Source organism: Stegodyphus dumicola, chromosome 9, assembly GCF_044657685.1.
Source record: "Stegodyphus dumicola isolate Sdum_Otavi_A_Nest chromosome 9, ASM4465768v1".
In the NCBI taxonomy this organism is placed as follows: domain Eukaryota; kingdom Metazoa; phylum Arthropoda; class Arachnida; order Araneae; family Eresidae; genus Stegodyphus; species Stegodyphus dumicola.
In genome coordinates this window covers 96,586,717-96,614,307 of record NC_140776.1, presented here as the reverse complement: position 1 = coordinate 96,614,307, position 27,591 = coordinate 96,586,717, and the positions used below count along the sequence as shown (strand labels likewise).

Genomic DNA, 27,591 nt, shown 5'->3' with positions numbered 1-27,591 from the left:
ATCACAGCGCGGACGAAAGTGTGTCCTGAGTAATCGTGACAGACGATCATTAAGGGCAATTGTGACGAAAAATAAGAAGACCACAGCTGCAAAAGTTACTGCTGAAATGAATGTTGTGTTACCGAACCCTGCGAGTACCAAAACAATTAGAAGGGAGCTTCATAAACAGGGAATTGCTGGCCGTGCTGCAATTGAGAAGCCACTCATCAGTGATGCTAATGCCCGTAACAGGAAAAGGTGGTGTTTAAGTCATAAAGCCTGGACTAAAGAGCAGTGAAAGCGAGTAATATGGTCTGACGAGTCTTCTTTCACATTGTTTCCCACTTCTGGCCGAGTTTACGTCTGGAGAACGCCATCTCAAGCCTATAATACAGACTGCTTGTTGCCAAGAGTGAAACATGGCGGGGGTTCTGTTATGGTTTGGGCAGCCATATCGTGGTTCTCTGCTAGCCCCATGATAACTGTGTCAGGGCACATGACTGCCAAGACTTATGTGAACATTTTGGCCGATCAAGTTCATCCCATGGTACAAACTTTGTTCCCCGATAGTGATGGTGTCTTCCAAGACGACAAAGCCCCTGTTCATACAGCTCACATTGTCCAGGACTGGTTTTCTGAGCACGAGAATGAGTTGTTCTATCTCCCCTGGCCACCACAGTCACCAGAACTGAATATTATCGAACCTTTGTGGTCTACATTGGAACGGAAAGTGCGTTCTCGTTATCCACCGCCAACATCGTTATCTGAACTTGCCACCATTTTGCAGGAAGAATGGTATAATATTCCCTTGGCAAACATACAGGAACTGTATTTAACCATTCCGAGAAGACTGCAAGCTGTTTTGGATGCCAAAGGGTTTCCTACACCATATTAAGCAAAGAAACATGTTTTTCTAAAGGTGTTTCCATATTTTTGTCCAACCCCTGTATCTTTATTCGCGTTTGGGATTTTCTTATAATTATATTTTGAAAACTTATCTTCATAAATCTCCTCGGTCTAATAAACAGAAGTAATTTTATTATGGCCCAGAAGCAAACGAATCTTAATGGTTTCTTCAATGAAATCTTTAAATCTCCTTATATAACTTTCTCAAACACCGGAATTAATGTATTGGGTTCTTAATGTAACAAACCTCGTTCAAAAGGCCGAATTCGATTAAGAAATTTTTTTTATTTCCTTGTACAAAGTAAAGGAAATACTGCTGTAATCGCGAAAAATTTCGGGTGTCATATTTCAACGAAAATATACATCGTGATCTCTCTCCAAACCATTTAAATGATTTTTTTGCATGACATCTGTACATATGGGCAGAATAAAATACTCTTTTCCGAAAGAGCTTGTAAAATGGATTCAGGAGAGATTTTTTCCCTGACGTCTGTACGTACATCGTATAACTCAAAAATAATTAGCCATAGCATGTTGAAATTCTGCATATCGGACTGCTATAACAACTAGTTGTGCACCTCTCGTTTTTGTTGAAATTGGTGAACAAAACGGATATATATATGTGTGTGTGTGTGTGTGTGTATGTGTGTGTGAGTGATTGAATTATGTTTCCCTCATGTTCCAGTTTACGTTTTATGAAAGCTGCATGTAATATTTGTAGACTTATCGACAATTTAAAAGTGTGACAATAGGCCTAACGTGGCGGTTATTTTTTACATTTGAAACTTATGGTGCTGTAGTGAATTAAGTCAGTAGTCGCACCAACTTTCGTATCTTCAAGCCCACTAGGACAAAAGTTAACTTTAAATTTCTGTGCACCGAAATTTTGTCTTTTTGACCATTGGATTGATTTTGCTGTTTCTTGTCTGCTTGTTTGTGCGGAAACTCTGACTTTAATTGGATTTTTTTTCTCTTTTTAAATGTGTGTGGTGATTTAGGTTTTTCTGTATTTCACAATTTTTAAGGAAGATGTTTTGAGTTTCTATATATTTTTGCCTTGCCGCGAAGTGAAATCTGGATTGATTGAATAGGAACTATATCTCTAATGAAATTCGAGGAAATAAATTTAAATGAAGAGCAGTAAAAAATAAGTATAATTTAATAGGGCAAGGAAGTCATGTGGTGTCCACATCAGACTTTTTTATTTATTAAAAAGTCATAGTTATCAAAGATATCTTTTGTTTTCTTGATACGTTGATTAAAAGTAGAGATATACCAGTTTTTCCGAGAGACAACAAACAGGCGATAGCTAACTGTCGCACCCAAAATTCGAAGTTTAAAGGTCTGGTTTTAACATTTTTCTAAATAATTTTAAGCATTTCAATATGTTGGATATAATATAAAATATTTTGCTGTAATTTCTTATTTCTGTTTGGCAACAATGTATTGAACATAAAGTTTTGTTTACATCCATCTTTTGACCTTTCTGTTTTGTGTACTGCTTGACTATTTTTTTTTATTTATTTTTTATTTATTTATTTATTTATAATTTATGTTTGTAGAAATTATAACTCTACAGTTAATCATTGAATAACTTGAAATTCTACTTACAAATTTTGTACAATATTATACCTGTTGTGATACAGAAGTTAAAAAATTAACCCCATATGATTTTAATTACAAATTTTTTCCTTCAGTAAGTAACTTGTGTATTTCAAATTATGAGTGCTTACTAACATATTTGGTCATATGTTACTAGTGCATGAACATTTTCTAATTATTCTACGTCCCTGTATGCATATGATTAATACACAAGTGTGAATTCAAACACAGTTTCTTATCATCAATATTTTTGGCAGTATATATCTGAAGTTTTTATTAATTATAATCTAAAATTTTCAGTTTTATGCATACATTTCTGAAAATAATGAATTTCTGCTCCCTTTATTAATGATTACGTCTGCGTACTATCTATCAGAAAATGATATAAATTAAGAAATTTTAAAAACATTTTCAAAAGCACCCTTTGAGAACGAGGTCGGTTACAAGAAGAAATGTCACTAAAATTTTAGAAAGGTATTAAGAAGTCTTTATTTACTTCTAACATTTTTAATAGGAAGTCTGTTTGTAATATACAACCTAGAAGATTCTCTCAAAAAGGATTTCAAAGTGTTCTACAAACATATCATTTTCTTAATTCATACTAAAGAAACACAACTTGAAATTTTTAAACTCCACTAAGAAACGCTCACTCTCTTTTATCAGTTCAAACCGTTAGTCTTTTAAAATGACATCATGTAAGCATAAAAATACAGTCAATGCGACCATGTATGCTTCATCCAATATGCGATTTAAACTACTCCAAATAATTTGAAGTGAAATATCACCGAGAAGTGAGCATTAAAGCGATAGGAAAAGGAGTTGAAAAATGAAGAGAACTTCAAACTGAAAATAAGCTTCTTAAGTAAGTCTTCACCTAACTCATAAGGCTCCAGAAGAAAGTTTTTAAAATGAAATTTTTTCATCTCTCTCCGCTGTGACACTTGTGACCAAAAAAAGCAATAGTATTTCCACTTACGGCTCCCAAGAAATTCCCATATTTAATGAGGAGTTGAGTAACTTTGGATGACATCGCGGCGACAGTCACTTCTGCTGCCAAATCGTTGCTTTTATGGTTGCCTTTTTTCAGTCTTGGCGGTGGAAACAGATTGGGTGCCATAATCATTGCCACATTGCCCAAAGACATACGGTTGGCTTCTTCTTCTTCAACGACTTTTGCTAAGAAATACAAAATTTCCTGAAAAATAAAAAATAAAGTGAATGTCTAGCACGAATAAATCGTTACATCTAACTATAAAGTTAATTTAGCTATAAAACATAATGCATTTACATTTTAACGGCTGAAAACTTCATGCATAAATGTTGGTTTCCCAAAACCCTAGTGATGAATTACGTATGTATTGACCAGAATCTTTACCTCTAACAAAAAATGTTAAATAACCAAAATTTCATATATTACTTAAATTACAGAGTATTCTTACGATAATACAATCTATGAAAAGTTAAATATCATTGAAAAGTCAGAAAATAAAAGGACAATTTCCTTAAACTATAATTTATTACCCTGCAAACCAACCTATAGAGCAGAGGTGGCCAAACTTCATTACAGCAAGAATCGCATAATAGGATTCAGGAAATTTCAAGAGCCATAACTATATATTTTCTAAAGGCTGCAATTTCGTATTTATATCTTTAATAATAAATTTTCATAAAATGAAATGTTTGATGTAAATCAATGTGAATTCCGGATTTTCAGGATTTTTCTTCTTTCCTATGAGGGGAGTTATTGTTGTAATTACTGTGGTTATATAAAACTAACAACTTTCATATTTCTCCAACTCTATATTAAGAACATTTGCACCTAATATTGCAAGATGCACCTGAATATTTGTCTCTAAGACAGAAATCAAACATTTTTTCTGGTTTCTATTCCCCCTATTTAAGTTGTTGAGTGATTTTAGCAGAAATAAACTAACATCGAAAAAAGAAGTCATAAGTATTTTTAAAGAATACAAAAATATAAGAGAACATTCCATTTGAGTGAAGAATAAAGGATTAATTCGAGAAATAGATTCAGTGATTTTCTCAACTTTTGAATTCATACATTGCCTTCTGGAAGCAATAAACTGCGTGAAAAGGGATAGCATACGCTGCGAAGAAATCACTATTCGAGAGAGGTTTGTTTGTTTGCTTTTTTGTTTACCTGAATTTGGAAAAACACATGAAGACAATCTGCGTAATGGGAGGTGAGAGATACCTTCACGGAGTAATTTCTGTTGGAAATCGTCGCATATATACGCTATTCAAAGCGTATATATATTAAGCAAATTATTTTTAAATAACTAGCCAACTTTTCGGGATTTTGCACATAAAATAATTTAGTTTTTCCTATACAGTTAACCGAAATACTGAGATCAACCTTTAATTTGAAGAAATATCTACATAAATTGGCAGGTATACATTTAGCAATTTCTAAATTGTATCGTATATTCGATATTATGATTGATGTGACAGATATTCGACAATATGATATATTACTAGATATTATGTTATGGATCTTGCTGCTGATGGAACTAAGTTCGAATCTAATGTAAGGCATGGGTGTTTGTATCGGCAGAAGTATCTATGCGAAGATTAAAAAAAAATTAAAAAATTTGTAGATTACGTCCTCTCAAGAAACTGGTGAAAAAAGAAGAGGAAATAGTAAATGACTATCCTCGGGTGAAAGAAACGCTACACAAAAGGCGAGGGGCTTATGACGTACCGAAAATGCCACCATGTTGAATCAGTTGTTTCAAAATGGCGACGCACACACCATGTGGTTGACAACGCCGATGATGTCACAAGCCATGCTCCTTTCGTGTGACGTAACTTCTGTTGACAGAGGAGGTGCCTGCTCCTAGAGGTACAAAAGGACATTGTCCTCCTAATTATAATTTCTAGAAAACCTTCATTTCATTCAAACACTGAAGGGGCATTATATTATGACCACTGATTAATATGAAGTAGGACTACCTCTCGACATCAAAACCGGCAACATCTGCCGAGGCATTGGCTCGACAAGGTGCTGATAGATAATCTAAAGTATCTGGTACCAGACCAGACATTCACCAACTAGTCGAGAAGTTCCAGCCCATTCAGAGATGGCAAAAGGGGACCACGAATTTGGTTGTCGAGATAGAACCACAAATATTCGAATGGGTTCACATCAGGAGAATTCACAAGGCAAGATATGACTTGATATTCACCAAAATGTTCCTTGAACCACTCCTTCACGATTCGGCCTTTATGCATATTATCTCGCTGATTAATGCCATCACCCGCCGGGTACACTGTTTTTATGAAGAGGTGCGCCTAGCCTGCAGTGATGCGCACAGACATCAAAGATTTTTCTATGGAAAAGATAGGTCCAAAATGTGCCCCATGAAGACATCGCTTACACCAAAATACCCCCGTCACCGCCAGCAGAGTTTCCGTTGAAAAGCAGCATATTCACACTCGCTCTTCTATGTGATTGCTCAGAAAACGCGAATTGTTGGATGAGGAGACTTTTTTCCCATTTTTCTATGGTCCAATGCCCATGTTTCTTGACCCATGGCAGGCGCTATTGGCGATGGCGTACGGTCATCACAGGAACATCATGATTCGGATGCCGATTGCGTAGGCTCATACGCAGCAGTGAGCGCTGCTCTCTCTGCTGAGACACACCGTCTGGGTCGTCATTGTGGTAGCTGTTGGAGATTTCAGACATTGTAGTCCTTTGATCATGGCAAACGATGCGAAACAGCCTCCGCTCTCCCCTGGAATCAACGCGCTGTGACTTACAAACCGATGGTCGACGACTTGTTGTTTCACAATTCCTACACCACTTTCGATAACCACTCATAACCGCTGCACCTGAACAGCCCACTAAATGCATCATTTCTGAAATCGATGTTTCCAGACACCCAGCCATAATGATTATACATGTACAGAAATCTGATAAATCAGCTGCTTTTCTCATTACGTCGCTAAACATTCTACATGTGAAAAAACAGTGCATGCAAGCTTTATATACTCCAGCATCAGCCACGCGTGTACCGTGTTTTTGTCCCCAGTCAAGTTCATGGTTCTAGGTGAGGGATGGTCATAATACAATGGATCTTCGGTGTATATGTCTGAGAAAAACCATAGCAATTACAGAAGCAATCTCTTTTAAACACATAATTACAAATAGAGTTGTTCTTATTTGGAATACGCAGTGTCAATTGCTAATAGATTAAGGCTAAGCATAGAAGAGGATATTTGCCTTATTTCTTCGTGAAAGACTTTTAAATGAAACTGGCTCATATTCATAAACGATGATAGTTATGCAATACCCATACTACTAGACCATTCCTCTCAATTAGAATCCAGGACGAACTATCTTTATCCATCGGTCTCATCCGATCGATCGTTAATGAGCTGGAGCAAAGAATACACAGCAGCAACAATAAGTTCATTCAACAGCAAATTTTTCGAGTTTTAAATATAAAAGTGGTTTGAAACTTTTCTTTTGAAGATTTTTAATAGGCTTTATTTTATATGTCTACAACCTTCTACAGAAGCTTACTTTCTGTACAGGCTGCTTGAAATACAGGTACATGAATATTAATACACTACTTAAGTTAAACATAATAAACATTCACAAAAAACTTTTACATTTTTCGCTTATCACCTCTAAGCCACGTTTGGAGTCGAAATTCAGTGCTGTTATAATAGAGAGTAAGATTTGAACAAGTTACAGAAAATGCTCCGGAGAATAAAACCTGAAGCTTTTCAGCATTAGATTTTGAAAATATTTAGAACGCATCACTACAGACGTAATCGGATTTAAGCGAGAATTACTTTCCCTCTGATACGAACAGCCTGTAGCGGATTATATTGTGTATTCCTTTCTGTAAACGAATTTTTATCTCTCATTTTATCGAAAATTTTGTTATCTTTAAGGAAGAAAAAAAAAAACTTTTAATTCTCTTGCATTCAGCTCGAAGCATCGAGTATTCTGAAATAATCTGAACAGCAAGTAAACTGTTGTTGCAGACGTTGTACGATTTTTCTATGAAGACAGAATTTGGATTCTATACATTATTGGGTATCGGACAGAAATATTATAAAAATATATATTATCTAAAACTTTTAAAGTATCTATTTCTTTTAGCGTAACTCTGTATTTTAGAGAGCATTGGGAGACTGTAAAATTTTTATAAGGCAAATTCATTATTGAATGTTTCGATGAAATTACACGTGCGCTTGTAATCAGGGCGAAAACTTGCTGCCAAGAAGTAGCTTTATGCAAAGTAGCATTATATAGAACAAAATAATCAAATAGGAAAACTAACATTATGTAGCACAAAATAATCAATAGGAAAACTAACAGAGTTAAAAGCGCAAATTATGGTTCCAAGAAAGGTTTTGCAGTTCAGGGTACAATTTCAGGATTTATCGAAATAAAACAAAATTTGCGGAGCCAAAGTTTCATTTAGAGGAATATTTTTAAATGGACAGTTATCTGCCGTTTTTAAATCAGGAAATAATATCCTGATTGTTGAAAAACAGGTGCTCTGTGCCCTTTGGAAGCAATTTTAAAAACTCTAAAACTGTTGTTACAAACCTGGTACAAAGCCACAGAAATAATATAGCTGTTCCTTGATATCGGTTTCTGTCTAACACTGCCCGTGGCAACAGGAAGTTGTCTGCTAGATAACTGAGCATAGAGATTGCACTGTCACTGTAACTTTTATGTAAGAGCAAATTGTACAGTTAATGAGAAAGAATTTCATGCAAGAAAACGAATAGTTTGTGTTTTATTAATCTCATATACAAAGCTATGCTGATCGAATACAGATAGCATTACATCTGTAATTTACAGTAATATGTATGTGTTCTCTTCTGCAACGAATTGAGGTACAGTTTAACATTTGGTTCTAATGTGTTTATATCTGTAAGAAACCATAGAAGTTAAATAGTCTTAACAATTTGAATAGCGTGACCTTTTGCAACGAGGCAGATGAATAGGTATGAGGACGAATAATGAACAGTAGACATCCATCAGTGACTTTGTTGACAAATCATCTTTATTTATTCATATATACCGAGAGAATATCTTAAAATCTTGTGTAAATTTTGTTAGAGGAGTTCCTACTTTCACATTAATGGATGATAACGTACGTCTATATCAATCAAACCTCGTTGAAGAATGTCTATTGAAACTGAAGACAATGAGTGAATTAGAAATTATTGCATGTTATACAAATTTGTTTTATAATATAATTTTGTTCAATTTAGCTCAATATTTGAGTCCGTTTCGTATTTAAACATTAGAGATATCTCAAAACAAAGATATTCCTTAGTTTCAAGAGTTTTTGAAAACAGATATTTGTAATCAATGCACACAAAAATAACTTTGGATAGCAGAACATATCAAAGTTGAAGTTTGATTTTGACCTACCTGTAGAAGTTCCCTGTGAGAGTCGGGCAGAGCTAGCATTAACAGATTCAAAGTATTCATTTGATCTTGGATACTTGGGATATCTACAAATTCACAAAGGAAATTAAAATAAATCACAGTAAATTAATAATTTAAATTGACCAAACAGCATTCTTGTATACTACTTTGGTAAGGAATTAACTAATAGTAGCCAAGGTAAAGCTACATCCGGAATCTATAAGTAACTTATTAAAGTTATTGCCGGCACAATTAAGATAATTTGCATATTATGTCGAATTTTTCAAAAACTAATGGACATATTTTAATGAAATTCTGTATGAATATACATTTATAACAAAGAAAGAGATGTACTATTTAAAAATCATTTTATATTAGCACGATTATCAATAAAACTCATATTGCAGGTATATATCCAAAATCCATGTTATGACATCGAAGTAAAAAAGTCTAATACTGGTCCATTCTCCTGTCTGCATCAAATAGGTTGCGTAATGTGACAGTATGCTGGACAGGAGGCAGTTGAGGAGTTCCTATGTAAGTTGAGCCCACTTCTGCATCAAGGCAGTTTTCAACTCCGAGATGGTTCTCAGAGTATAATAGAGATATGAAATTGCCCTACCAAGAGCTTCCCAAACATATTCTATAAGGTTAAGGTCAGGACATCTGGCTGGCCAAACTATTAAGCTAATATTCTCACTTTGCAGGTAATCGTCGACCAGGTGAGCAATATGTGGACGAGTGCTGCCGTTCATTAACAGGAACCGGGGACCAACTGAAGCTTTGAAAAGTCGAACATAGGGTTCTAAGATATTTCTTTCCTTCTGTAACTAATAGCAGTCAAGGATCTTTTCTCAAATACATGCCTGTGTGTGCGACCATCCAACATAATTGCCTTTACATTTCAACAGCCGTAATGATCATTTTCCATGATGAGGGAGGGATGGTATCGTATTACGGGCTCTCTCCAGACACATGTACGCCGAGAATCAGTGTCCAAGCTGAATCTCCACTCACCTGTAAAACACACGGTGTTCCTGTTAAGTCTGGTCCAAGGCCTATGTTGTTTGCACCAAGCTAAACACGTCTTATGAAGTCTTCTGGCAGCTGTAGACTGTGAAACGCAAGTTCCTGTGGCAGCAAACAGCTGATGTGAGAGGTGTAAAGCTGTAACACACCCGTGTCGCCGTGCAGAAAGTCCCAAATAATGATTCCCATTCATCATCGTGGATCTTGGTCGATCTCCTTCATGTATTCTCTTCATGGATCCAATGTCTTGGAACCGTTTCAACAAATTTCAGATGGCACCGCACGTTTCATTGAACTATGTAACCGTCTACGCTTGTGATTGGCCTGCTTCCAATCTACCGACCGTTCTTCATATCATTAAGTCATCCCTACGTTTGCAGCTACTCATTTTACCTGATAGTCTACAAAATTTACCCAACTTGCGAGAAACACGGCGAATGTCGTGTTTCTCGCAGATACGAACCTCTAGGCTCACATATTCGAGTCTTAATATTTGCATAATTCTTCCGCAGCATAATTAGCACCTCTGATTCAATACTTTTCGTAAAAATAGTGATAATTTGCAAATTCTCTTAATTTTCCACACGAGTATATTTAATGTATAATACAACTTAAATAGCAATAAAATCAAAATATTATTATTGTAGTGAGAGTAAAGAAACGCAATATAATCTGATCCTTGGAAACAAATATACAAGAGATAACACACTAAATTAATTTGTTCCTTCACGCTTGAATTGTACTAATCTGTCTATAGCTGTACTAATCTCACTACAGCTGCACTAATATGACTACAGGTTAGGTTGTTTGTACATGGCAAAGCACACGAGGGCTTACCTGCCTAAGAAAAGGAACGCTTTCATAACCAACTCGCAGCCAGCCCGTTTGCCTGGGCTTAAATTCAGAACGAATTACTAGTATTCAGCAGTCTTTAATCTCTTGATCACTAGTGGAACCTAATCTGACTTTAAAATCGCTTGATTTACCTTAGAATTCGCCCTATACCACTCGAAATCTTCACTCAAATTTAATCAGTGACTGCCTTTTTGTGGCAAATCAGAGTTAATTCCGTATAAAATGTTGTGGATTTTAGGTACAAAAACTAATAAGTGCAAAATTTGGTATTAAAAAAATAGGTACAAAACTTAGCCCAGTTACAGATTTAGAAGTACTGTTCTGAACTATGAAAGTGTAAAATGGAGACTTGAAAAATTTTCTTGCAATTAACTAATGCACTGGACAGAAAAGAATGTTTCCAGAGAAACACAAGGACAAATATGGTTAAACGTTCTTAGTAACTAATTTTCCTTTTCTTGTCAATGCCAATCAGAGTAATTCTAGATGAATAATTAGTACCACTGAATCAAGCTTGTCCAAGGCTTATGATGAACCAGTATTTCATTACATTTTTATATATTTATAAAAACAGGACAAAACTAAGATTTTTTTCTGTACGTTGTGTATGGCAATAAAACGGCAATGCTTTGCTTAGAATTGGATTCATGCCTAACCTAGTCCTTCAAAATTTTATGTCTGTTAAGAAAATGAGGAGCAAACACGAAAACTTGCAATTTGTACTTGCGACATAAGGTAGCAACGGCGATACATAAAATTAATAAATGTTTATTTAACAAATTTTTTGATTAAATAATAGAGCATATAATGGATTTTATTTAAACAGGAACTAATTTAAATAAACAGCTTTAGATTTGGTTAGGTTAGGTTATTTGATTATGGCAAAGTTCTCGCTATCTGCTTAACAGAAGAGATGCATTCGTGGAGTTATAACACTCCTAACATAATTCGTGGAGTTATAACACTCCTAAGGGAAGCTGGTTAGTAGTCACATTACAGGGAAAGCAACAGTAATCAAGAAGGCAGCTAATCTGTTCGCCTGATACAGAACCTAGGTCCAACGACCACTGTTCAGAGATTTTAAACACTCGCTCATTCGTGAAGCCATAAACAGCTTTAACAAGAGAAATGTTTATTAACAGTTCATTATTATGAGGTGAGATATCCGTATTCATGCAGAATGCGATCTATCGCTTTTAGTTAGTTATTTCATACATGGCATCACTGAAATGCTCTTTTTAAATATGGAAATAAATACGAATAGTTAAATGGAATTTAATCTGTTAAATGGAATCTGTTAATTTAATAATCCATTGATTTTCTTATATTATTGAAAATACAATTTGCAATTAATGCAACAATGTAAATTAAAAATAAAAAACTGATACATTAAACATAACACATAATATACGATACATTACTGTTGTTGCTCTCCTGCACACAGCGATTTATTTTCGCTTAAGAAAACGTTAGAGAATTGCCCATATTCGCCATTATGAACTTTAAACATTACATATATTATATGCGTTATTTTTTTCTTCCCATAAACACAAAGATTTCTGTTTTCACTTAAAACACATTAGTTAACTGCAATTATTCGACATCATGCACAGTCTCGGCACTGCGCACATTAAATATTATGTATATTATATGATCTATTACTGTTGTTTTCCCATGTACACAACGATCTGTTTTCACTTAAAAAATTAATCACAAACTCGACATCGCGCACAATACCGTCATTGTGCACATTAAACAGTATGTAGATTATATAATAAATTACTGTTGCTCTACTACTTCACAATCCCATTAATTCCGAATATGTATATATATACATATATAGAGAGAGGGACTTCCAAAATAAAATCAAAACGAAACAACAAAAAAGCCATTATATAACACGGAAATTGCCAAATTTGTCATGTTCCTTGTTCTTTACTTTATCCAATTTAAATATCAAACAGTTTCATAATTCAGTAACACTGGCAGATCAGAATTTAGTAACAATAGTTTCAAAAAATAAAAATTCGATAGCTTTCATTATTCGAACTGTGATAAAATGGCAGCAAAAAGAAATGGCAAATACATAAATGCAGTAAATCGCATACTATATGATTACCGAAATATCTTGTAAAGTAAATTTTAAAACAAACGTTTATGTATTTGAACATTTATGCGAAGGTTTGTTTAAAAAAAAATTGTTTTCATAATTTAAAAAATGTGCCCAATTCTCCCTCCTTTGGAGCACAAGGGGAAAAACGGGTAAAATAAATATGAATATAGAAAAGCAGAAAAAATATATGTAAATATACTTGGCACTTGAAGGAAAGCATCCATATGACTATTGGTGAGTAAAGGTTCCGGTAGATGTCGCACCAGTTGCTTCAGAAGGATGCTAACGTCGTGCACCGATGACTGCCGAATCAGATTTTCGACTAAATTCGGTGAAGTGACGTAACTCCTTTCAATTTCGGCTTTTAAGACCTGAAAGTATGTTAAAAGCTTTGCATAAACGTCCAAGAGCAAAAATAGTTTCAGACAGATGCATTTGTATGAAGGACGGCTTTCTCTTTTCTCTGAAGTTTGAGTTAAGGTTTGGAGTAGCGTTTTAAATAGAATTTTAGAGAACTTTTAGAACTATACCTTTGTTACATCTAAGAAATCAAAAGCATAAACATACACAGAGGAAAAAAGTATTATTTCAAATTCTGAAAGAAATATATTAAGTAAAATCTTTGCTGAATCAAAGGACTTTTGAAAATGTATTCAGTTGAATTGATGGAGGAAGTTATTTCCACCACAATTATGCGTTTTTAATTCCTGATATCTACAGAGTGATTTCAAATGATTGGCTCAGTTTTAATAATGTCATTTCGAAAATTTACCAAAAGGAAAAAAAATGCATAAAATGAAAGCGAAACTGTCCAAGCTTTTACTTTCATGTGTTTTATATAATTTCCTTTAATTATATGAACAATGGAAAGACTATAATAATATAGTAAATTCCAGAAGAATGATATGATTTTCAAATAAAAACAATTTCGCATCACTTTCTACTTGTACTTACTATTTATACTCACGAAAGTCACAGTCAGTTAATACACTAAGCAACTCAATACCCTTTTGTACAATGCAATTATTTCCTCATAGTGCAACTGTTCTATTCTGAAACCTCACGATTATTTTAACTTGATTATTTCGTAATGATAAAGCATGTGAAATGCATCTTTTAAGGAAAAAGGTGAAATGTTTTCTAAGGAGAATTGATTCATGTTCTTGTTGCAAGAGAGGAAAGATTTGAGATTTGATGAGGCCCATTTGGTCTCCCGCCGTCGAGGAGCAAACCCAAGACAAATTGCTAGTGTTATTCACTGTTCATAGCTACTTAGTTATTTTAGGACCTCATGAAAAAGGGTTCTAAATAGTAAATCTGCAATCCTTCTTGCCACCCTTTTATATGTTATTAAGTTTGCTAATACCTTTTAGATTAAACTGCATGCGTGAAAAGAAATTAAACGTAAAAGTGCGAAAATTAACTTCTTTGGATGCATTTAAGATATGGAAATATACAAGACTTTTTTGCCTTCTGCATGCATACATTTCATTACTATTATTACTAATGGCTTATTAATAAATCTTTTCACATAAATCACTACAAATACATTAAGACAACAATAATTTTATTAATTTAATTTATGAGGCGATTACGCGATTATTTAATTCAATTACGCGAGGAAATATTTCCTCGCGTATTTTCCTCCCCAAGCATTTTAGCGCAAGGTTCTGAACATATTTAAAAAATTCGCTTAATTCCCCATTGCATATTTTCTCCCTTAGTTTTTAATGTCAGGTTCGGAAAATATTACAAATATTCGTATAATTTCCTCATTCCTCAGTGCGTTTAGAGTATGAGCTCTCCTAAATTCCAAACTGGATTAGCTTCCGTAATGATTGCTTTCGTGTTACTAAGAAACACTAACACTTGCAAACTAACTCACGCCGAAACTTTTCCTTCTAACTGTTGAACTTTATGCCAGCTTAATACAAGAACTGACCCATCACAAATTGTCATTCACTCTATGATTTCACCTAGTCATTTTTTCTAACTATGCACAGTCATTTTTTCTAATTCTTTATGGGTGATTTGAGGCCAAAGGAGTAGCGGAGACAACAATAAAAACTTACGAGACGCCAGTAACACGGAAATAGAAATGAAAATTTCTTATCAGATATTGTAATGCTAATATTATTATGTATTCGTAGTGAAATGTACCATTTTTGTTTTTTTCAAAAAATAGTAATTTGATAGTTACCGGTAGTTTATCCATGACTACTTTTCATTTGTTATGTTGTTACAGTAGTTTCATTTATTATGTTCTTACAGTTCGGAAATTAAGTTATTCGCATAATTTTCCCTCTCGATTTCGGATGTTAAATTAGTCAAACAAACAGGAGAAAAATATGCAAGGAAATACGGTAATCAATACCAATTTTTAAAGCAAATCTGAAGAGTGTTCACTAATTGGCGAATTATTAGACGCGAAGATATTAGACTGATTCCAATATGAGCTGATTGGACTCTTCAAGCACACAATGATACAAAAGTACTATGTGATGAAGGTGAAAGCCAACTTCTACCGTAACCAAGAGAAGATACTTCTTACCACAATCCGATTTTTTGCATTCTGTAGTTCTTTACTATTCAAAACCTTACTCTAACTGAATATTGCTTTTGAAGAATACAGGTCCTTAAAAAGTCTAAAGCGCATTTAAGGATTTAATATGAAAAATTAAATTAGAATAAAACAGGTAAAATACAATAACACAAGAACCTATTAAAGATTAAAAAGAAATGAATTAAACATAGGAAAACGAACACCAATTTAAAAAGTAATATTTAGCAATCAAAACATTTCAGTAAAAATATCTTTACAAAATCCAAAAGTTTTGGGGCATTTTGCGCTTGATAATATGTTCAGTTCAGAAAATTTTAACACAAGAATTAATCAGTACGTAATATTAAAACCAAGTTCACAAGCGTGATAGCCCGCTTCCTCTAGATAGCTGCCTGAGTGGGTAATTAAATTTATCCATTACTTCAGTTTTAATATCTATGGCAACGCGCCAATTCTTCTTTAACGCTGGCAAAACAAATTTTATATTTGCTTTTAAGGAAAAAATTGCAGAGGCTATTATTTTAAATTAATGGAACAGTAATATAATTTTAACGCTAATCATACTGCATGTTTTCTTTCTTAATTCCAGAACAAATTTATGTCGACTTTTTTCTTTAATATTTTATTATTATTCGTATTTTACTGACAACAGAAATATAACATCTTCCCATTTTTGCAAGTGGTTGCGTTACGTTACTTTATACTACCAGGGTATTTTTCTGCCATGTGGCATAGCAAATGCTATCATTCCAAAAGATATGCCTTTATCCTCTAAAGGTTGGCTCTTTAAGATTCTGGCAGGAATGTTAATAAATGACCATTTATTTCATGCTAAGGTAACACTTCTCAAACCATATTGTACTTTTAACTCTTCAAATATGTTATGGTATGTTACCCTGCCTGCGAACATCCTACCTTGATTAGAGCTACAATAGTGCTGTACATATTAATTTACCTTCTCCTCAAAATAATTGTTTTTTAACCAGGAACTAAAGGGTCCGTCAGAAAAAAATTATACGCACTTTAATAGATTGCATTTGCGTATTTTTTTCGAACTTGAATTAGCTTTATGATATCCTCAACTGTACTCTCATGTACTGTTTAAATACTCTCATGACTGTAAACTCAATATCACATTTACAAGATTCCCTTAATAGCGCATCGAAAGAAACATTTCCCAGCGTTTTTGTTTTCGGGATATCTGATAGGTTCACTTATGCGAAAACTAGCTCTTTGGAGAAATTGTAACAGAGACAAACCTTCGAGCGAAATATTTTCACTTCAGTTTCAAAAAGTCCCGCTAGCTAGCCGGGACGCCGCTTCTAACGAAGTATGCTTCAGCTATAAGCCCTCGAACGGTAAGAGAAGACATAGTTTCTCAGAAAATTTTTTCTAGCCTCACCCTTGTTTAGATACGATAAGCCCATAATATGTGGCATATGACGTATGATAGTGACTCAGAATGGCTTGGGGGATTTTGAAGGACATCCTGTAGTGCATGAAAGGGTTATGCTTGAGATCCTTCGTCAAGAAATTGCAGCGGCATGTGCCTCAATCCCCGCGGACACATTGATGACGCTATCCAAGCAACCCTCGTCGTTGCGCTACATGTCTAGCTGTTAAAGGCCATCTCTCTGATATTTTGAGAACTTTGAATAACTTTACAAATCCACGAAAACTGTATTACGCCCAACGTAACCTATGATATATAAGATTATATTAACTTATAATAGAATTCAGTAATAACACATAAAAAAGACTTTTCTGTCGTTGAAGTACGTATACACTTTTCCTACAGACCCAGTATATATTTCCATCCACATTTCCTAGAAAGTAAATATTTTCCTATGAATAAGGCCATTTCGCTAATATAAGCTTGAAGTGGTGTGGCAGTCTAATCAACAACGTATTGCTAGATCTTGTGAATGATTAATGCACGTTAGCGTAACTTAAGGCAATGATCTAAAAATTTTGGAACGAATATGTTAAAGTCAGAAATGTTCACGCGACTCGAAAAATACATTTCTTGAACTTTAGTAAAGATAATCCATTATTTCCTTACTGTACGGAATAAAGTTTCAGTACTGGTTTTAAGATACTAGTTTCATTCTAATTTGTAAGTCCGTCTTACTGCATTATTACATCAACTTTTTAAAGGTTTCGACTTACAATTTTTACAAACTTAATACCTTACATTATCAGATTTTGATTAAATAAGTTGATTTTGTTCTTAGCACTATTATTATGAGATACAAGCGCTATTTACAACTCATTTACCTTGATAGTTTTTCACTACTTATTGATAAAATAATGCATCCCTTAAAAACCTCTAAAAGCATTGAACCTCCAACATTAAAAATCACTAAGCCATTAGCCAAACACTTTAAAGTTCTAAATTTAACTAGCTCTTGAAACTTACGGGAAGGGAAGAAATAATGGAGAATTATATAACGGTTAACATAAAAGTTCGCAGGAGAAAAATTAAAACAGAGTGGAGGGGAACCACCTGCAGTCCATATTCTAAGAATCAATACTGCCAAAGGAAAGTAGCAAAAATTCGATTGTTTACTTTAAAAAGAACATTTTTACGAAACATATCGTAAAAACCGGCGAGCATCCGGTTATCCCGATCAAAAGCCCAACGGCTGGAAAATAATCATACATACCTGAACTTTTTGCACCGATCCGGCCAGCCGCATCAAGCCTTCTTCTCGCAGTCCGTTGCTATGGAGATGGTGAAGTATCTACAAAAATTTATCGAAGAGAATCATGTTAGGAAAAAGTGGCAGCAAGGAGATAGAAGATTCCGTACGTCAATTACATTGAGATATTTCAGTGTAGAGAGTTTAGTTGTTGTAAGAAGTAAAGCGAAACATCTGCTCTTTAAAAAAGGGCAAAATTCAATTAGGATATTTTGAGAAAAAGGGCAGAGATTTACTGTAAGTAGAAACATGTCTAGGAAGAACAAAGTTTAATTGCATCACGAAGTGACCGTCTTGGAAAATACGGAGCCGTAATCTACAAGGTTAAAAAAAGCCTAAAACCGTACATTAAATTTTAGCTTCTTTATTTCTTGTTAAGATTCTATTTAACCTATTAGTCGTATCAAAATATAAGAACAGTAATGGGTACAACAGAAGCCCGCCATGTTTACCTCTTTCTAATCTGGATTGATCGGCAGTGTGGAGATTTACGCATAAGATGAACCACGGGTACCTGACGATTTTAAGAATGGAAACCAACACCATAAAATATAAATTCAATTATTAATTTATTTTATTAAATGACTGAAATACAGTTGAAATTGTCATAATAGTGCTAATGCATCCATCAGCTTTTTATTTTTTATACAACACAATTTCAGATGTTCTGTCTGGTATCTAACGGCTTTTGCAACAAGACAGATTAGCAAGTCCTCGGAGTGTTCAAAACACTATAGTTGCAGCAAGCTGGGACCACATGCTTGCAATTTGAGACATGCTGCCAAAGAATCCATAACTGTGTTTCATCAGATGTTTGCCGAGTCGACATGCTGTCCAGACATGGTTTTCGGAGGGCTGTTTGAAGTGTCACGCATACTTTAATAAGTTGGGAACGTAGATAAAGTCAGGGTAAAATTACGTGCAAAAAGACAGCAATATCGATTACTGTGATGCCAGTGATGGATGCAAAACCTGCGTATTAATCTAGAGAGGTATTGTACAAGTAAAGAAGAGAAAATGAAAAATATGATGTTAAAATATAAGAGACTGAAGAAATAATTTGTATTGTTATAATAAATACCGTTTATGTCCTGTTCTGTTTCTATGATTTACTTCTTAAAAATTTATAAAAGAATATTATTAAAAAATATAAATAATGAAAGCAAGATTATTGAAGTGCTGCTTATTTATATGAAATTTAATTTCAGCTCATGCTGAAAAATTAATAGTAGAGCTAGTACTCTGAATTTGTACAGTTTAATTTGAACAGTTATTACAGTACCTGAAGATCATGTAATAAAATTAGAAGTAAACGTAGAAATAGAGAATATTGTAGTTTGCTATTTATAACAATTTCGTTTAACATATGTTTTCAGATTAAATTATTTTATGTCATTACTCTTAATTGTTAAGTTGTAGAGTCATTAGGTTAATTGGAAGCAGAAAAGATGAAAAATATGCAATCGCCGTCGCCGGGAGTCGAACCACGGACCTCTGGAATACCGGCCCAGCGTGCAGAACCACTACACCCGAAGGCACGTTAGGGAAGTGGGAGAAATACTTTATATACTTCCCTTTTTAAAGGGCGACTATGGTTTTAGGGGACCTAGTCGCCAAATCCTGGGTGCGGAGAATCATCATCCACAACCCTTTTTGTTCGGGCGCCACTTGTAGAGTCATTAGGTTAATAGGAAGCAGAAAAGATGAAAAATATGCAACCGCATTCGCCGGGAATCGAACCACGGACCTCTGGAATACCGGCCCAGCGTGCAGAACCATTACACCACGAAAGCACGCTAGGGAAGTGGGAGAAATACCTTATAAAGTGTCTTTCATAAAAGCTCAGATAAGCGGGGATTTTTATATATATCAAGGTTAGGTCTAAAGCAGTCTTAACCTCTATGTTGCATTTATTTTCATCATTATTAAAATGTACACCGTGGATAAGAGTACAACAGGAGGAAGGGGAATCCAGACCTGACAAGTTCAAAGCTGCCGTTACACAGTTAAACACTCCAACCCCTAGATGCGATCCGAGGAGGCATAATCCCAGTCAACCCAGAAAAACACTTTTCTGCTTCACAAAGTCTGGGTAATTTCACATAAAATGGGTGGTGGACGTTTATACATCTACTGAAAAATCAAAGAACGCATATTAGAGATTGAACGTCCCCCAGTTTTGACTAAGAGGAGCCAAACTCCGAAGCACAATCTTCGCTATCTGATTATGTAGCGTCTCCACAAAGACAGACAAGACAGTATATATAGCTTCTTCCGAGCCTGAACCTATCACCGAATGAACGATAGTTCCAGTCACTGTGAATTCTCTCCTAGAAGTCAAGTCTGTATACGTACTGACCTAGCCAAAACGCCGGGATTACTCCTAGTCGAGCCCCGGGGGAAGGCTGTGGATAATAGGAATCTGATGACTTTTAAGACTGATGGAAACAACACTGTAATGCAAAGCAATTGGATGTTAATATAATGCGGCTGTTCCCCTCTTCATTCCCTTTTTTTAACAGCACATTTATCAAAAGTTTTTCCTAGAACTTTCTGATTTTTTCAGTAATATCGGTTGACAATATCACAAATCTTGAGTGGCTGTAGTTGCTGAAAGATGAGCCAGCATCACATACTGCCAGAAAATACATGACCATGCTTCAGCGGCAGCTTTTCTGTTGTGTAAATTTCTGAAGGTAAAGACAATCTACAGTGAAAATATTCTCTATACTTGCCAATACACAACTCTTATCCATGGGGATTTATAGCGCGTCAAATACACATTAATAAATTTAGGAAAATTAGAGAACACAGAAAAATATTTCAGTAAAATGCAGCAGCTGTACTAATCAACATAATTAAAAGAGCGATGTAGAACTTACGGGAAAGATATAGAACTAAAGGAGTGTTGCATCAAAATCGAAGAACATTTGGAACAAGTGTTGCTGATAAAAGAAGAAACTGATGCGATGAAGAGCAGTGTCATAAGAAATAGTTTTGCATGTGCTATTGTTTTATAAAAGAAATAAACTTTTGGTAAATATTTTATAATGTTGAATTCAATCTCAAAATCTTTAAATTCCTATGGTTTCTCTGTTTTCAAAAACTAAGAAAATGGCGCAATTGCTATCCGTAAAGTAAAAGACAAATTTACATTTACTAATACATTAGAAGAGAATGATGATGAATTCGACTTCAGTGTAACTGTTCTGATGACAGATAAAATGCAAGGAGGTAAGAGTGAAAAATCATACACTAGGAAACTAATCAGAGTCTAAAGGGCAATGATTAGACAAAATTCCACTTTACATTTCCTGTCTGAATTTGTTTCTTGATGGTAAGAGCCACGTACTAAACTCGTCTCTTATGATGCATTGATTTATTCGTACAGAATCAAGCCCGCCTGTAGGCTAAAATTTGCTTCATTTTAAACGGGCAAGGTCATATGAATAAAAATACACCCTAAGTATTTGTTATCACTTATTAGTTTACTCTCTGAAATCGAAAAAGTTTTATATATTATAGTTTAAAACGAACAGAAGTTAATTTTTTAATAATTTAATTAATTATTGTTTAATTAAGTCAGCATCAGCTGACGGCACAGAATAACTGTGTGAAGTATTTCATAACTTCTTCGTTTCTTTTACTAAATATGCCACACATCAGTAAATTCATAACATAAATACTTTATAAATATGTCACATCAGTAAATTTATAACAGAAAAAAAAGTCTATTCCTTTTCTAATATCGAAATTTAGATGAGAAAATGTATTCACTGCTACATTAAATAACACCCATTAATAAACAAAAGCAATAACTGAATCAACACATTGGATGACTGCTATATCACCAGTGGTCCTTAGTATAAATTGATTAAAAATTGATCACTTTACTTTGAAAATTTTTAGGTATTCCACGAAACCTTTAACAAATAGAGTTTTAAATTATTCAACACTTACAAAAGGGGAAAAAATTTTTAGCTGAAGTTATGTTCCTAATTGCACCATTGTTTCAAGTACAACTGAACTTCGCTTATTTAGAACATGCATACACATTAATGCTATAGCAAACCAAATTAGTACATAGCAGACAAGTATTAAGACAAATAAGTAATAATTAAATTAAGCCAGTAAACATGTATGTTTTGGCAATTTTCTTGCAACAGCTTAAATCTCTAGATTCAGCTCTTCCTGTTGTCAGCTTCGTCGAGGGAAAAGGTGACTAAGTGAAAACTCACTTAGACTATGAATTGCGTAAATATCTTGGGAATACAAAGCAGACAGCCGAAAGATACGTGTCTAACAATGAGTTCAGTTCGTCAAGAGCCCTTCAACAAGAGACTGCATGTTACTTTTTAAAGACAAGTCCCATCGGCTAATAAGACTTTTAACCAACTTTTCGTGAGAGTTGCCTTTAACAAACGAGAATATATATTTGTTAAATTGACTGAAAGAACAAGTTATTGGTCCCTAGGTTAGTTTCAGAACTTCACCCGTGAATAATTTGTTGAACACTGCACTAGATAAATGCAACTAAAAATTATCGACTAACTCAGTCGTCTCAAGCTCAAACTGCATGCGGCCGAGTTCGCGATTTGAAAGCAACAGACGAGACAGAATATTTTTTAACGAAATTTAAAAACATTTTTGACAAAAGAACAAAAATGTTTTAACTAAATTGAATATATATCAAAACATACATACGCAATCATTATAACATAACGGAAAAAATTCAGATTTATATTTAGTTTCTATCTGAAATTTAAAAGATGGTACTAAAAGTAGAAATAAAAATAATAGCAGTCTTCAAGACCGATTTTTGAGAAGCGCATTCTGGAATCACATTATGGGCTGGTAAAAGACAAATAAGCAGTAACATGTTTTTAGGAGGCAAAGAAAATCAGGAATGCGTCATGTGTAAGAAGAGAGTTTTGTGCAGAAGTTTCAGTTCAGACTTGTGCCCGTTGGTTAATAAGTTTCGTCTCCCAATTTTTTTGAGATCGATACTGGCTGAAGCAATAAGCATCTGCATTATGAGTATTATGCAAAAATCATATGACGTGGATTAATTCTGAAATGGCGCAATTAAAAGCGATTTATTATAATTACTATATTTAGAACAAAGGGAATTAACAAAATTAAAATGAATTGTTCAGAGACTATTGCAAATTAAAGCTAGTACTTCATATTTTATACACACACGCACGCACATATATATATATGTTTCCTCAAAAGATATTTTTCCATAAAAAATTAAAGGATTTCAAAATTTAGCTTGTTTTAAGCTGAGTACATTTACATTATCTTCATGTTTAAAACTGGAATTTAATATAATGTAATTATTTCACAGATTCCAAATTAATTATTCAATTTTTCGTCTGTATTGTACCTTTTGCAACTACTGTTTATTGTTGAAGTCCAAAACAACGCCAGAAATAGAGTTATGAACTCAGTAACGTATATATTGATTTATAATTACATTTTCAGACATCTCATAACTTTTGGGAACGTTGGATTGGATTTCCTATATTGGAACGAAATTGGTTGTGTTGAGTTTAGCAATCCTCTCGACAACGTATTTATTGGACATTCCGTTCCAAGTTTTAGCTTTACGAGTTGTTTTTCACCTCTTTATTTGATTGTGCAATTTTTTAAATTATATATATATATATATATATATATGTATATTGCTTATAGTTCTTTTTAGTACTTATCATACGTGCTTCTGGTAACTGGAACGTTTGAAAAATTTATAAAGCATTTTTTGTACTTAATTAATGCTGCAGTTTCCCTTTAATTAATTAATGCTGTAGTTGCATTCAGTTATATAATTTTGAAATGATTAAATTAGTTTTCATGCTTGGTTGTTAAATTTCTTTCTATATCATGTGAATTATAAAAGCACCAGTATGGATTTGTAGAGTCAACAAATAATCAAAAAGTGTTTAGAATACCAACCCTGTTCCTTTCAAAACTCTACAATAGAAACTTCTCAACATTAGGAAATTGACATCGCGTCCCGCAATGTGCAGTTCCACTAAATAAATCTATGATTTTGGTGACATCCGCAAGTAATTAATTTTCATCTACTTCAAAAGCTCTTTAAAAAAATTGAAAGAACTCTTCATTAAAACTTTCCACTCGAAAACTTCAAAACCGTAATTAGCATTTCTCTCACAACAATCCCAGTCTATCAATAGAAATCTATTGATTGGTGGAATTAATTCACATTAATTAAAAACTAAGAACCTGTCCATTTAATTATTCTTTAAAAGCATATATTAAATTTCATAGGATAAGTATTTGGTGAGCGTCTCATCCGTGAAAGAATATTGATTAAAAGAAGGAAATTAATTTTCATATGTCGGTATTTACAGACATTTCCTATTTTTACCGGAAATAAAACTACAAGCACACGCATGAGTGCATTTAATAAGCACATTAGCGTGGTTGCATTTGAAGCAAAAATTTAATCTTCTGCATAGTTTTTTTTTTCCTTAGACAAATTTCAGAACTCAGTGATTGAAATTTCTGATTAAAAACGAAAATATCAAAGAACTAGTTATAGTAATAAATACTGATTCTTCCGTCTGATCACTGCTTTAAAAAATACTAGAAAAATTCTCAAACATTCATTGCAAACTACCATGAATTATACTACCCTAAAATATGAAACCTATAAAGTTATTAAAATTATTGCTGAATTAGAGAGAAAACCTGTATTTACTTTGCATTTAAATTGAATATCTACAATATAACACGATAAGGGCAATTGTTTGTTTTATTTGATTATAAATTGAATATGTATAACATAACACGATAAGAAAATTGTTTCTTATATTTGATTATGGCAAAGCACTCGATGGCTATCTGCGTAAGGGGAAGGATGCCTTCGTGAAGGACTTTCTAAAAGGGAAACTGAATCCTATACACGTTACAAGTCGATAAGGACAATGTCTCATAGGTAAAAGTTTGCGTTGCTATTATGCAAAGCGTATTATATTTATATTTCAAATTTAACAGGAAACTCGGAGATATAAAAGAAGTGTGTCGCGACTCGCAACGTATTTGTCTTTAGAATTTAATAAGCAAACTCAGTGATCTAAAAGAAACGAGTTTGCCGCTGCCAAAACTAAAATACAATTATATTTTTTATCTTTAATACAGATGTGTGTTGGCGTTCTTTCAAATTTATTCTGTTATTCATTTATTTATTTATTTACTATCAGATGATCAGCTGCACTGCCTTTAAGACATTCAACTTTAACGATTGAAATCGTTAACGTTGAATCGATTTAAAAGCAATAAATGCTTAATTCATTTTGCTCCTTATTAAAATTCTCAAAAATAATCTAATACCCATTCAATTTATTAACCATTACCTTAAACGAGCAGGCGTTAAATACTCACTCTAAATCATTTAACTGATAGGGATATGATAATTTGTTCCTAAACCTGAGAAGGTGGTATAAGTTGGATGACTATCAGTTGAAGGATTTGTATATAGTGTAATTACTCAGCTGTATATATTGTAAAAAGCTAATTGTCTTCAGACTTATGCTGTTACTAAAAATATTTTTTGACTTTAATCTGTCTAATAGCTTTTGGAGAGTGAAAATTCCTTTTTTCCTTTCTTAAATTCTTAATCATTGCGACACGACAATTAGCCAGAAATTAATTAATTTCCATTCACTAGTAATTTCAAAAAAAAATCTTAACAGACAGTTTCACTCAAATAAGAGCTCCACATAATACATCCCTCAAGAATTCCGAGTCCCACCCACTAGCATAAATTACTTCACCTAAGTCTTACCGACTGACATTATTCAAAGCCCCACTGCCGCTAAGAATTTTCGGACACCCTACACTTATGAGTCATACACGAAGAGAACACTTTGCCAACTCCCCACTAGAAAGAATGTAAGTTACTTAATACCTTTTCTGGCCTTTATATCTTCATGTACATTCACTGTTCTTATTATATTTTTATATTATTTTTATATTATTTTTTATTTGTTTTTACAAAGTTTGCATTATTTATCTTTTGTAATCTTCTATGTTTATTTCAACTTTACTTTGAATTCTATTTCATAATGACAATTTCCAATGTTTAATTTTTACAAATAATATAAAATTCAAATGCATAAACATGAGGGTGTCGGGGACGGTTACTCGAGTTTTTTCGGATTTCTCTACAGAAATTGCTTTTTACTCCAAATTGAATTGGCTAAAGTGCTTCATAAGAATAAGTTCTTTGAGTATCAGCATTGGTTCGTAGTCCCTTCTATTCACGGGGATATTTGGCTTGACTGGAATTGCAGGTTTGGCTTTGCCTTATGGCTCGAGTGAGGACGAAACACCTTCGTGTTTGCGTATTTTTGTTGATTGTTGTTCGTTGGGCGGGAGTTGGTTTGTTCCCCTTGGGGGTTGGCTAATTTCCGATCGGTTACAGTGATTGCATGTTTTTAATTTGGTTTTTCCTTTTGCAATTGAAATTTTGTTCTTCATGATGATTTGGTTCCAGTCCCCTTTGGAGCATTGTTAACATTTTGCTTTCAAGTTGCTTCAGGGCATCTTTCGAAATGTGGTTTACCACTGTGGATTCACTCTTTTGAAATGGTTCTATTTTGGTTAAACTTGGGAGATAGTGTGATCAATTGGTCAATATTGTTTGGGATATATATATATATAAGACTGTCCGTGTGTTTGCGTGTGTGTATGTAATTCGTACAAATCTACAGTTTTATTTAGGCTCACCAGCGGCCGAGCGGTAAAGTCGCTGAACACTGGTAGTTCGGTCTGAAGTTCGAATCCCGCGAGCGGGCTGGCTGCATGGGCGTTTTCGTGGTTTTGCCCATGTGTAACGTGCATACGAGCCAGTTTCCCTTAGAAAGTCTTCCACGAAGGCATCCCTCCCATTAGGTAGATAACCCTAGTGTGCTTTGCCATACTTAAATAAAACCAAACCAATTCTACAGTTTTATTCCGATCTCGAAGAAATTTCGCATAATCTTAAAAGCAACTGGGAGCTTACTGTCTACATAAAATTTCGAAAAACCACCCCACGGAATCTACACTTGGTGTTTATATCACAACAGTCACGAAACTTACGGACCAGTCCAACTTACGAAACAGTCCAACTTACGGACATGACATTCATTTTAGGTTCTTGTTTCTTCCATTGCTGTATTCGCGCTAACAATGAAATCATATATGTTAAGCAAAGGAATTTTTTTAAAACAAATATTGCAAAATTTGAAATTAAATTCTTTAATCATTTTTTTATAAGGGAGTTTAACTTATGTTTTCTTTTCTTATATTGAGTACAATATTTTCCTGCATATAAGCATAGGGACCATAGAGTATATAAAATGTTAAATTTCGTAATTTTTACAAAATTGACTTCCTAATTTTTAAA

At 33.9% G+C, this 27,591-nt stretch overlaps 1 protein-coding gene across 6 annotated transcripts in view; it reads right to left on the bottom strand.

The window, feature by feature from the left end:
* Positions 1-27,591, bottom strand: part of LOC118181347 (rho GTPase-activating protein 18-like) — a 488,818-nt gene that overhangs the window by 25,840 nt on the left and 435,387 nt on the right. For all 6 annotated transcript variants that reach the window (XR_004756872.2, XM_035350495.2, XM_035350489.2 and 3 more), the window contains 4 exons: positions 18,138-18,215; positions 13,108-13,279; positions 8,915-8,997; positions 3,464-3,682 (listed from right to left, as the gene is read on the bottom strand). Coding sequence is in view for 5 of the 6 variants with exons in the window: in XM_035350495.2 (XP_035206386.1) it covers positions 3,464-3,682; positions 8,915-8,997; positions 13,108-13,279; positions 18,138-18,215 (552 nt within the window). In the remaining variant the exon portion in view is untranslated. The remainder of the gene's footprint in view (positions 1-3,463; positions 3,683-8,914; positions 8,998-13,107; positions 13,280-18,137; positions 18,216-27,591) is intronic.